The 12,454-nt window shown below is 46.0% G+C and overlaps 1 protein-coding gene across 1 annotated transcript in view; it reads left to right on the plus strand.

Annotated features, from left to right (window-relative positions):
- Nucleotides 1-11,854, plus strand: part of LOC147463142 (villin-2-like) — a 31,643-nt gene extending 19,789 nt beyond the window's left edge. The window contains exons 4-16 of the mRNA XM_086487480.1: nt 7,008-7,076; nt 7,251-7,487; nt 7,573-7,750; nt 7,914-8,046; nt 8,333-8,495; nt 8,571-8,748; nt 8,966-8,976; nt 9,072-9,212; nt 9,287-9,415; nt 10,182-10,238; nt 10,313-10,370; nt 11,077-11,168; nt 11,298-11,854. Of these exons, the coding sequence (XP_086343606.1) occupies nt 7,008-7,076; nt 7,251-7,487; nt 7,573-7,750; nt 7,914-8,046; nt 8,333-8,495; nt 8,571-8,748; nt 8,966-8,976; nt 9,072-9,212; nt 9,287-9,415; nt 10,182-10,238; nt 10,313-10,370; nt 11,077-11,168; nt 11,298-11,411 (1,560 nt within the window). The 3' untranslated portion in view covers nt 11,412-11,854. The remainder of the gene's footprint in view (nt 1-7,007; nt 7,077-7,250; nt 7,488-7,572; nt 7,751-7,913; nt 8,047-8,332; nt 8,496-8,570; nt 8,749-8,965; nt 8,977-9,071; nt 9,213-9,286; nt 9,416-10,181; nt 10,239-10,312; nt 10,371-11,076; nt 11,169-11,297) is intronic.
- Nucleotides 11,855-12,454: the final 600 nt, after the last annotated feature.

The following is a 12,454-nucleotide window of genomic DNA, read 5'->3' on the forward strand; positions in this document are numbered from 1 at the left end:
CTATGGCTTTGTGACACACAATCTGCCATGCATCATCATGAACCCGTCTTTAAGAAGATAGTGTTCATGACGTTGTCCATCCATTAGTTGCTCGAAGACCCTTGCAAAATCTTCATCATTTGCATACTGTTCTCTCATATCATCAAGTTCATGATGATAAGGAATCGACACAGCTGAAATTTGTGGCTTCCTTGACAAGGCATCAGCCACAACGTTCTTCTTGCCTTCCACATGCACAATCTGAAAATGGAACATGGACAAGATATTTGCCCATCGCATATGCTTCTCAGATAACTTTGTCTGTGTCAAGAAGTACCGCAAGGTCTGATGATCCGTTTGGACAACGAAATCTGCACCCAGCAGGTAGTGTTTCCAACTTAAGAGCGCATGAATCACAGACAGTAACTCTTTCTCATAGACCTGCATGGTCATCTCTGGCCCTTGCAAAATTCTGCTCTCATAGGCTACTACCCTGCCATCTTGCATTAGCACTGCACCAATGCTACTACCACATGCGTCACACTGGACCACAAATGACTTCCTAAGATCTGGCAACACAATGACTGGATCCGAAGTCATCTTTTCCTTTAAGAGATTAAAAGCTAAAATCTCTTTCTGTGTCCATCTAAAGGTGACTGCCTTCTTTTGAAGAGCATGTAAAGGTGAAGCAATCTCAGCGAAATTTCGGATAAACCTTCTGTAATAGGAGCATAGTCCCAAATCCCGGCAATGAAACCATGTAACCGGCCTGTTCAATCCAAAAAGGGCGGTAGACTTTACTTCAAACCTTGATTTAGCTTTCACCCATTATTAGTCGTCTATTTTACTTGTACTTTCAAGACACAACAAAGGGGAGAGGGATACAGGCTGCTAGATTGCACCTGTATGAGTAGACGGACACCAGATTGGCCCCTAACTTAGGCGCCCCTTTCGGTATTTCTTTATTGTTCAAAAGAGGGAATATACGTTGTGGTTCTTTACAAGCTGCCCTGCACAAATTCGGCTGAATTTCCACTGTTCCAGCCCGATTTCGGCAGCATAACTGTACTAGAACCCTTCACAGTCAGTATTCCCACGCATTGGCCTACTTTCCCGACGCATACGGGCACTTTGCAAAACCTGGCGAGAATCTGCAACACGCTGAATTCTCTGTTTTCAGCCCTGAAAATGCCCCAGATCGCCTGGACAGCGGTCCCCTTGCGTCCCCGAACCTCCTGGGGGTATTAGGGTCCGTTTAGGGCCAAAACCCTAAACCTGCAAAAATACACAGCAGGCTGTAATTTACTGTTTCGGGCTCCGTTTCGCATGCCGGTAGCATCCGTAGCAAGTCCTCGAGCTCCCGCACCTGTAGGGCTACTTGCCCTTTGAATCGGACGAGATTTCTGGCGTGAAACCTCTCCGAATTCACCTGTACGTGCGGGGGGATTAGCCGCTAGCTAATCCAGTACTTGTGCAAGAGGCTCTTGCCTCGGCAATCGCGCATGAACCCACACAACTGTACATTGGTCAAATGAAGAGCCCACTAGAGGGGCATAACATACTGCCAAAGGGGAGAGAGAGGGCAGTGCGTAGCGTGCAGGGCATCACTCCTGGCACCGCACTGTGCATAAGAGGGAAAGCAAGCACTCCATAGCTCTTAACCTGTGACAAATCTGAAAATGAGGCTCTCCCCCTCCTAAATTCAGCGCCACTTCTTGTTGCATGAGGCAAGTGCACCAAAAGGTGCCACTTGGCACATTTACAAGCATTTTCCCGTTTCGGGGTTGCCGTCTAAAAATATCCCAACCGGTTGCCCAGTTGACTTCACGACAGAGTAAGAAAATGTTCCCCTTATCATTCCGGAGGTAATGACGTCAACACATTTTCAGGTCCCAAAATAGCAGTTCCCTAAATTTTAGGAGATGCTGCCATTGTATCTTTCTAGGTCATCCGACCCTCTTTGTACACTGCGGCCACATCCAAAACTGAAATGTAGCCTCTGTAGCAAAGGATTCCACTTTGGCTAGTCAATGACCCCACTTGGCTAACCATAGTCCTTGTCCAACCTTAGTGCTCTCTTGCCCTCAGGCCTGGACTCCCTCTGGACAGTTCCACACTAGCTATGCAATGCAGGGCAGTTAGATTTCCCGAGGGGTGTTTCCAAAAAGTGAAAGTAAATAGATAATAAGAAAGAAATCAACAAAAAGGATAGATAGTAGTCACACGCTGGTGACAATAGCTAAATCACAGATCACAAAAGATCTAGCATCGGTCGTTGGCGGATCTCATCAATCTCCTCCTTGGAATAGCCTGACCTGGCGTCGTGCATGTCGGGCCAAAGTGATCCGAATCCTCTGATGCAGCCTCCGTCTATGCTGTGTAGTCCTTTGCAGTCGTGGGCGTCTGGATTTCCCTAGCTCGATCACTTGGTCGATCTGAATCAGTGTGCCTCAGGTGTGAGGCAACGAGCTCTCCTGTGGTAGTAGCTCCTCCGGACGTCCAATGTCTGCTCTAAAGAAGTCTGTGATCCGTCTCTGAGACTGGCTGGCCTCTCCCCTCATCATGCTCTCTCTTTATCTGCGTAGCTCGAGCAAAAACAGACCCAAGCATCTCTGATCCTCGTACCGCATGACTCTGGAGAGTGGTCCAAAGCCCTCTCTGAACAAGCAATGGAAGCGGCCGCGTATCTCGTAGTAGACGGGGCAGTGGCATGTGTAGTGCAACTCTGTCTCAGGCTCTAGGTCACACAGGGGGCATGTCCTGGCCTCTGTTGGTACTCTGTTGTATCTACCAGTTTCGATTCTCAGCTGGTGTGAAGATGTGCATATCTGGCCAATAGCACATCGTATCCCATGAGACAAGTGAGTGTCCATGTATCTGGTCTCCTCACAAAACCGTCCTCCGTTAGCGGGAGAAGATGCTCTTTGTAGAAAGCCATCTTCGTGCCAGCTCCTGTGTTGGCTGTATCCATGTCCTCCTGGTGTCTAGCTGAGTCAGGTCCTGGTGGATGAGCCTGGTGATCTCGGATTGTGTGAGCGTCAGAGAGGGTGCATCCAGTGAGTACTGGAAGGGGGGCAGTCTGTCTATGTTGAACCCATGTGCTTGAAACCATGATGTCATCTCCCCATACCAGCATGCTGTATCTCCCTGCATGGCTAACTGTTGAGAGGACTCAAGTGCAAGGCGGGCATATCTGTTTCTGGGAAGTTCCCACATGCGGTGTATGAAGGAGACAGATCTGGTGAGCGCCTCAACCACTAGTGGGGGGCCAGCTAGCTCTGCTCGGATAGTGGCTCGTGGTACTGAAGCCTTGGCTCTAATGAGCCGTGAGATCATAGAGACTAGTGGCTTCTCCATGTCCCTCCATCCATCAGTGCGACCCGTCCTCCCATGATGGTCCAATGAAGTTCCCCAAATCTCAGCTCCATAGAGCAATGCAGAAGCCACCGGGGTGTTAGAGCCAGAGCTTCATCCGAGGCTCCTGCAATTGAACATGTGAACACATCCTCTCCATTCTACCCAATGCTGCATGGGCTCTAGTCAATCTAGTCTCTGTTGCTCTTCTCAATGAAAATGCTGGTCCACTAAAACCACTCCAAGGTAGGTGTAAGTATCTGTATACTCCACTGTCTCCTGGCCGTATGTGAATGCGGGCACTGACCTCGTGATCCACTGTGGGGTGGTATTAAATACTATGACCTTGGTTTTACCAAGGTTGATAAATAAATCACTTTCATGGGCAAACCTATGCAAAGCATCCAAGTGACGTTGCATTCCCTGCGGAGAGTTGGAGATCAACACAATATCATCAGCATATAACAATAGTGGAATCCATGTTCCTGCCAGTTGTGCACCTCTATCACCATCTCTCTCAATGTAGTCAGAAACCTCATCCACATACATACCAAACAGAGTAGGAGAGAGCGGGCAACCTTGCTTCACCCCAATAGTGGAATGAACCGCTGTAGATAGGCCCTCTGAGGTGCATACATGCCCTACTACTGACTTGTATAGTGCCATGACCCCCCAAATGAGCTCTTTGGGTACTCCCATCTCCTGTAATCTGCGCATCAATCTAGCTATGGGTACTGTGTCAAATGCTTTGCGGAAGTCCACAAAGCTGCAATAGATCCGTCTCCCATGCGATCTGTCCTCCTCAATGATGACTTTGAGCGTCAGGATATGGTCAAGAGTAGAAAACCTCTCCTAAATCCTACCTGCCCGGCTGCGTGTAACCCCTCCTTCTTTGCCCATCTACTGAGCTGCTGCTCAAGAATGGATGCGTACAACCGTGCCAATGTGTGTCCGATCATGATAGTGCGATAATTCCCAGGCTCCGTAGGGTCTCTTGACTTGAAGATAGGTACAATCGTAGATAGGCTCCAAGTATCAGGCAAGCCCTCACACATGGCATGATTAAACATAACTGCTAGGAGCTCTGGTAGTAGATCTTCGGCATGCATGAAGTGCTCAGCCACTAAGCCATCATGATCATATGCTCTCCCAATCCTCATCCTGTCAATGGCCTTCCTCACCATCTCAGCGGTGAAAAAAGCACATGTGTGGGGGTATGGATCAGGGGGATCGGGAAGGGGCGGCTGTCCAGGAATCGTGTACAGAGATGACGCGTACTGGCCCCAGGCCTCTGTAGAGGTAATGGCAGGGGGGGGTAGTGCTCATGAAAGAGCCGCCATTCCTCACGTGAGTCCTGACTCAAGAATAGCTGGTATAGATCCTGCTCTAGGCGAGCCAAAAATGCCCTCTTCTTCCGTCGCACTAGGCGTCGGAAGTCAATCTGTGACTTTCTGTGAGTGATGTCCCCCAAAAGCACCTCCCTCTGAAGTCTAGCTTTGGTCTCGCGGCATTCCTCATCATACCAGCTGCTCCGGGGCATGCTCCCAAAACGACGTCTCTGCTCAGGTTGCGTGTGTGGCTATGCCTCTGTGGCTGCATCATGTAACGTCTGTGTCAGTATAGTAGTAAACTCCTCCAAAGGTCGCCCTGGCTCTTGTGTACACAAGCGTCTGTAGATCCCATCTATGTATAGAGAGTCCGTCTCCCCCGTGAAGGTGTAGCAAGTAGGAGTTGTTGCCTGTGGCCTGTGTGCTACACTAAACTCGAAAGAGATGGTCAGCGACACAAGAGCATGGTCCATTGCCACACCAACAGGTCTGGGTCCAACTGTGAGGTCTTGGATACTAGAGATGAGACTCGGCTGCGCCATGACATAATCCACTGTGCTAGCTCCATGTCTGTGTGGAAAGCATGTAAAACCCGCCGCAGCGGGAAATCTTTGTAGGCCATTCAAGATGACCAATCCATGTGCAGTCCCCATGTCTATCAAGTGTCGTCCATACTCAGTATGCTCCCCATCTTGTGATAGGCCCGTATCTACAACATCCAACTCTCTCAGCATCTCCTTTGAAGTATCATAAAAAACTGCTTGATGATGAGCAATCCTAGCATTGAAATCCCCTAGAGTGATGATGTCACCATCTCTAGAGAACTCCCAGATGTCATCATCCAAAATAGAAAAGGGGGACTGTCCTCTGGGTGGTGCATACACTGACGTACTCGGGGGGGGGGGGGGGGGGGGGGGGGGGAGAGAAAAGAAAGAAAGATTTTTAACGTCTATGTCAGGCCGAGAGAGAGAGAGAGAGAGAGAGAGAGAGAGAGAGAGAGAGAGAGAGAGAGAGAGAGAGAGAGTCTCTTGAACCAATCAACGTTGGCAATGAATAACTGAATGTGTATACAATGGAGGCAATGGATTGCTTGTATAGCAATCCCAGTAAATTGTTCTACCCAAGACTTTGACAAATAAGTAAAATAAATACCTAAAAGACCAACTAAATAATGGGGTCACATTGGGCAGTTCACTTGAGATGCCAAAACTCAACACCCTCTCTGCAACTCATAATGGACATCAATAGTGAGACCAAGTCGATGAAGAAGCTACCATGGACATCCTAGCACCGACCGGGATATTGGATACACCTCGGTGTTGCTCTCCTCAACTTTGTACCTGAAAGTAATGCCATCTCGAGCATCGGTTGCCTTTGTAGAAACTCTAAACTGTAGACCATACTACGTCCAATAATCCCCATTCTTGAACTGTGAACACATCATGTCCAAAATATAAAACTCCAAGATAATGAACTGTGGAACACATCCTGTCCATGATCTGACCAACAACAATGAATTGGCGCGCCCATCCATAGTGTTTGACGTCTGATTGGTTCCCTGACAGATGCATGTGCATTGAATTCCGACCTATGGGTCCAAACACCACTAACTTGAACTCCAACACAAGGGTCCAAATTAATTATAGGGAGCATTCATTGCCCCTCTCTGCTACTCGCAAGCCCTTGTCTGGCTGAAGCTAGTGGTGACACCTGTCATTTGACTAGAAATCTGACGTCGAGGCCACTGTGGCCACCGCCACGAGTGCCATGCCGATCTCCTCTGTCAAATCTTTATTAGTATCAATCAAATCAAATTGCAGTTGTTAGTTTTTCTACCTTCAATGGTGGCTACATTCTATCATCTACCTTGTTACTAGATTAATTAGCTAATCTGGTGCTGTTCTTGGTGTTAGACTTATTGTGTTTTCTGTGTGCACTTAATCTCTAGAGCTATGACAGAAACTCAGTTCCTAGAGCTTCTTCTGAGCCATTGTATAGGTATTCCTGCAACCCCTGCAATGGCCGTGCACCAAAATGACAAAAGGAGGCATCTCGCTAGGAGGACAAATCACTCAAGTGCTCACGGCAAGGCACACCAACTGACATAGGTGTCCTTTCTATCATGAGGAGATCCAAGGGGACTTCAACCAATAACCTTGAGATTAAGAGGCTCAAGCATCAAAGCTAGACTAGCTGATCTCTGTAGAGGGTTATATCAAATGCTCTTAGGTTATGATGCAAAAATGAGGAATGCTCAATGTTGATTGTTTTTTTCCTTTCAGGATGAATCATCAAGCTCTCATGTTTTTCCATTTATTAATGTGGTGTTATTTTTTTTTCATGCAGACAACTGTTTTGAAAAGCGGAGCGTTTCAGTATGATGTTCATTTCTGGCTCGGAAAAGCGACTAGCCAGGTTTGCTTAGAGGGTCCTTTGTGTTCTTTTTCCTTGAGAGATTGAGACCAGTTGGCCCAACCTCCGTGGAGTAGAGGGTCCTTTGTTTTCTTTTTCCTTGAGAGATTGAGACCAGTTGGCCCAATCTCCATGGAGTAAACTTGGTCTGATCATGATTGGACTTTTTTAATGAAGGATGAAGCTGGCACAGCAGCAATCAAGACTGTTGAACTTGATACAATTCTAGAAGACCGCGCTGTCCAGTACAGGGAAGTTCAGAGCCATGAAACAGACAAGTTTCTTTCATATTTCAAACCATGCATTATTCCTCTTGACGGTGGAGTGGCTTCAGGGTTCAAAGAGGTAGAGGCTGAGAAGTTTGAGCCCCGACTTTATACTTGCAAAGGACGGCGTGCTGTCAGAGTTACACAGGTTATCACGGAAGTTGATACAAGGGCCATCATATTTTGCGTGTTATTTTTCATCCTATTTGAAGGCAAATACTTCTTTTCTGCAGGTTCCTAATTCCGTTTCAAGCCTCAATCACGATGATGTTTTCATATTGGATACTGAGTCAAAAATTTATCAGTTCAATGGTTCAACATCCAGCATCCAGGAACGGGCTAAGGCATTGGAGGTTGTACAGTATATCAAAGATACATACCATGAAGGAACCTGTGATGTTGCAGTTATTGGTGAGGGCTGAAAGAAATTTGTTAATGAAGATTGCTTGCTTTATCTGTAATCGTCTTTCCCACTTCACATACCTTGGAGCTTTTGCTGCTTTTGCCAGGGCTATGCTTGCTTGGTTACCTTGCCTAACCTGCATTGAAGCTATATCTTCAACTGTTCTTACAGATGATGGTGAGCTCGATGATGAAACTGGTGCTGGAGAATTTTGGAATTTGTTTGGTGGCCTTGTGCCTATTGGAAACAGGGATCCAGCTGAAAATGATCCTGTTTCTGATACGTTTACTAGAAAGTTTTACGTGTAAGCATCTAAAAGGGAACTTTACTTATGTTCCTTTATTTTCTTTGGTGTTTCCTCCTTGTTTGTAAATCCTCTTACCCAGTAAATGAAGTTTACTGTTCATAAACACAAACGACCCATTCTAGTCTCATCTTCATCTAAAAGTTCTTATTTATGTAGTACAGATTGCAACGTTTATGTGGCATCTTTACCACCCATCAGTTTAGTGATAGTATATGTTGAATTTGTGATGTGTTGTTTAAGTGCTGATGCATGGCTTGACAGATTAATGTTTTGTTCAAGGCAGCGTGGAAGAAGGAAAAGTGCTTGAATTAGATGCTACACCTCTGACAAAGGATTTGTTAGAATCAAAGAAGTGCTTTGTGCTTGATTGTGGAACTGAAGTTTTCGTGTGGAGTGGTCGCATGACTTCTCTTGAGGAAAGGAAGGCAGCTTATGCGGCTGCAGAGGTACGGAAATATGCCTTTATGTAGCACTGCTAAGCAACATGAGATTGAGTACACAAATTTTTCTTTGTGTTGCAGGAACTTCTGACCGCGCAAAACAGACCTAAGCATACTCATATTACTAGGGTGATTGAGGGGTCAGAGACTTCACCTTTCCGAGCAAACTTCGATTTAGGTGGTGACTCTGTGGGTTCTGAAGATGGAAGAAGCAAGGTTGCAGTGCATCCCCGGCTGTTTGCCTGCTCAATAGTGAGGGGTATGTCTCTGTTTTGATTTTTCTTTGCCGTATTGCATTATTTGATGGTTCTCTATCTTGACTTAAGAAGTAGAGATAAACTGTCCAAGTGTTACCTTCTAGACGTAGTGAATTTGCTTGGAAAAATCACTGTTTGCGGTTCCGAATAGCTAATTTTTGAATCTTGGTGTGTTCTCTTTGCATGTTTCTCATGTATCGCTCGCATACGGCTTTACAGGAAAGCTTGAGGTAAGAACGTAAGGATATACTCTTTTGCACTTGAGTGGACAAGGTTTTGGTTTCAAAAACAAACATTTCAAGTCCCATTTTTGTGGATTTGTTAGGCTATTGAGGTGTTCAATTTCACACAAAATGACCTACTTAGTGAGGATGTGATGGTTCTTGATACATACGATGAAGTGTTTGTGTGGATTGGAGAAAATGCTGATGTTAAAGAGAAACAACAAGCTTTGGATATGGGTCAAGTAAGTAGCCTTTCTTCTGCAAAATTTCCAAAAAAGTCATAAAATGCTAATATTTTCTGGTAAGCTGGTTGCAGAAATATGCAGAACAAGCGGCCGCGCTTGAAGGACGTCCTGAAACTACTCCTGTGCAAAAAGTGACCGAAGGGAATGAACCCTTTAACTTCTGCAAGTGCTTCAAGGAATGGGATGCAGAGAAAGCGTCGGTAAGTGCTTGAAATAGAATGGTCTTTGACAAGATTAGTTTATACAGCTCTACAGACAAATTTGTTATGGGAGGGAAGGGCTAATGGTTATGGATGCCTCATGCTTCTCTCTTTTATTTTGCTACGGAAGGTGTTTGCCGACCCCACTGGTCTCTCTTTTCTCTGAACAAGTTTGTGGTCTTTGTAGAACACGCAGTAACATGGGCCGTGTCCCAAACAGCTGGGGCGGGGAACGGGGGATGGTGTTTAGAGGGGAATCTTGTTTCCACAAGAGGGGTTTGAAACAAGGGGACAGCGGCAGGTCGAGCTGAAGGGGAGGACGTGGGGACGGGGAGCCCAAAAATGGGCGTCCCATGTTACTATGTTCTAGAAGTTCTCTGCCAATCAACATTGTTTGGGAGCATTTTCAGAGGGCTGTACTTAGCAAGAGTCCAAGAAGTAGAGAAAGAAAGAGAGAAATCTTGTAATTAAAACCATTTACAAGTGATATACATCTCACACGGAGGTAGAGTGTAAAGGGGATCTGAAGGGGGGACCAAATGATTTGTGAAATGGGTGACAAGGTGCATGAAGGAAAAATTCTGGAAATTTTTGTTGTCAGCAGCCCATGAAGATTGCATATGATTGTGTTGTAAATAGCCATAGATTTCCGGCCTTCATTTTGAAGAGAGTGACCTGGTTCTATCTGCAAGAATGCCTCACAGTCCGGTTTCTGACCCTTTTCTGCACTTATGTGGGCTGTATTGTTCGCTATCTCAATTTGCAGATTCAAGGCAATTCATTTCAAAAGCGACTCTCTGCACTGTTGGGCAAACCAGCTCAGGTGAGATTACTCACTTTATAGCTGTCCTCCTTCCAAAAGAGCTCATTTTTAAAGATTCTTTGAAATGCATGTAGACAAGCGGGGCTTCACAAAGAGGAGCTGTGACAGGGTCTGCAGTTTCTGCCAGAACAGGTATCACACCAGCTAAAGCTAGACCTCCTTTATAATGTCAACACTGTTTGTATAGGCCAGTGTGATAATTAATTTTTTCAAATTTCTTCATGGAGTTACGTGTTTCAAGTCATGTTTCAGGATGTCAAGAGTCCACAGAAAAAGTTTGGTTTCGATGAAACATTTTCCTAATGAAAAATTTCCTACGAAAATTTTTCATCAAAAGCAAACTTTTCCTGTGGACTGGACATACTTATTCATCAAAACCAAACTTTTTCTATGGACTCTCGACATCCTAAAACATGACTTGAAATACTAACTCCATGAAGAAATAAAAGAAATTAATTATCATACTGCCCTATTACACTGTTACAGCACTACCACATATGCATGCTTTTCTTTTACAGACGTTATTTTACCTGTAGAGCCACATACACTTCCAGTTGTGATTTGTGCCACTTCATGTGTGTGTAGACAAGCACAAGCACTTAATCAAAGCGCCGAAAGTTTCACAAACAGAATATGGCATGAAATCACAAGCATTTTTTCCTCTTATACGTTGTGAATAAAAAACTACCTTTGTGAGCTATAACAGCCTCTTTGAGCTACTTATAATAAAGATTATAAGCAATCTTGTACCTGCACGAGTTTACGAAAGGCTTAAAGGCATTAGACATGGGGCAGAAGACAGCACGGAGGGTAAGACTGATTTTTGGTTATGTTTCAGGGAGTGATGGTGCCCATGAATTTGTAAGCTATGAGCGCTTGAAAACAGAATCTGAAGATCCAGCTCCTGGAGTGGATCCAGCAAGGAGAGAGGTAAGTATACAAAGCTGGAAATGATGACCTCATTCATTGTTCACCTAAAGTAGGAATTCGGCTATGAATTTTCTTCTCTTTTTCTGGTCCAATATATTTGAAGCTCTTATATAATGCTCTGCCTTCCAGTCTTACTTGTCACCAGAAGAATTCAAGGAGTTATTTGGGATGGACTCTGAGCAGTTCTACAAGCTACCAAAGTGGAAGCAGGAAATGCAGAAGAAGGCTCTTGATTTGTTCTAGTCGGCTGCAAAACCTTCTTTACTTATGTGCTGATACAAGCCTATATGGAACTGTGTACTTGATGATCTGATGGTAGCTCAGTTGTTGGAGGAAGACATAGGAAGCAGGTCATTACTCTGGCTCATAGATTCACCGGGTAGAGATGTGAAAGTGCTAGCCATTGTACCATCTTTCATCAGAAGGGTTAAAGTAAGAAAAAATGCTTGTTTTCTCTAGATCCTTGTTTGCTTATGACTGCATGATATTCTGTTGATATTGTCAGCAAGATGTCAGTGTTTTGTTGACACTGTTTTCTGGCAGTGGTATAGGAGTGCAAATTTAGTAGCTCTTATAGCTGGAATTTTGCACTTCTAGTTGACAATTAGAATATTTGTTGTGGATTTTTCTTTTGGGGCGACTTTCAATTCAATTACAAAATGAATATGATGGCAAGTGCTACTGGCGATGGCGACTTCGACTCTCTCTCTCTCTCTCTCTCTCTCTCTCTCTCTCTCTCTCTCTCTCTCTCTCTCTCTCTCTCTCTGCTGTGCTGCCCCCCTCGCGCTCCCCTCCCCTCCCCTCCCCTGCCCTGCTGTGCTGCCCCCCTCGCGCTCCCCTTCCCTGCCCTGTTGCCCCTCGCGCTCACCGCACCTCCCCTGCCCTGCCCCTCTCCCGCGCTGGTCCTCTGCTGTGCCCTGCTCCCCCCCTCCTCTGCCACGCCTCCCCTCGCGCTGCATTCGCAACCCCGCCCCCCCTCCCCCCCTCGCTCCGCCTGCACAGCCCCACCATTAGCCGCTCCCCTGCTCCTCCCCCCCCCGTTGCCCGCGTAAAGTACCCTCCTCTCTCCATACCCTCTACGTGTAGGATGTCCCCCCTTCCTCTACGCGTAGGATGCCTTCCCCCCCCCCCCCCCCCCCCTTCCCTTCTTTTTTTAAGCGTAGCATATCCGTCTCCTTCTCCTACGCGTAGGAAGTCGTTTTTTTTTTTTTTGGACCCCGCCCCCGTCCCCACCACTTTTTAACTTTCGGGCCCCATAGGTCATTATGGCCTTTTTGAGGACTTTA

This window comes from Adiantum capillus-veneris, chromosome 2 (assembly GCF_014529385.1).
Source record: "Adiantum capillus-veneris isolate H3 chromosome 2, ASM1452938v2, whole genome shotgun sequence".
Taxonomy (NCBI): Eukaryota; Viridiplantae; Streptophyta; class Polypodiopsida; order Polypodiales; family Pteridaceae; genus Adiantum; species Adiantum capillus-veneris.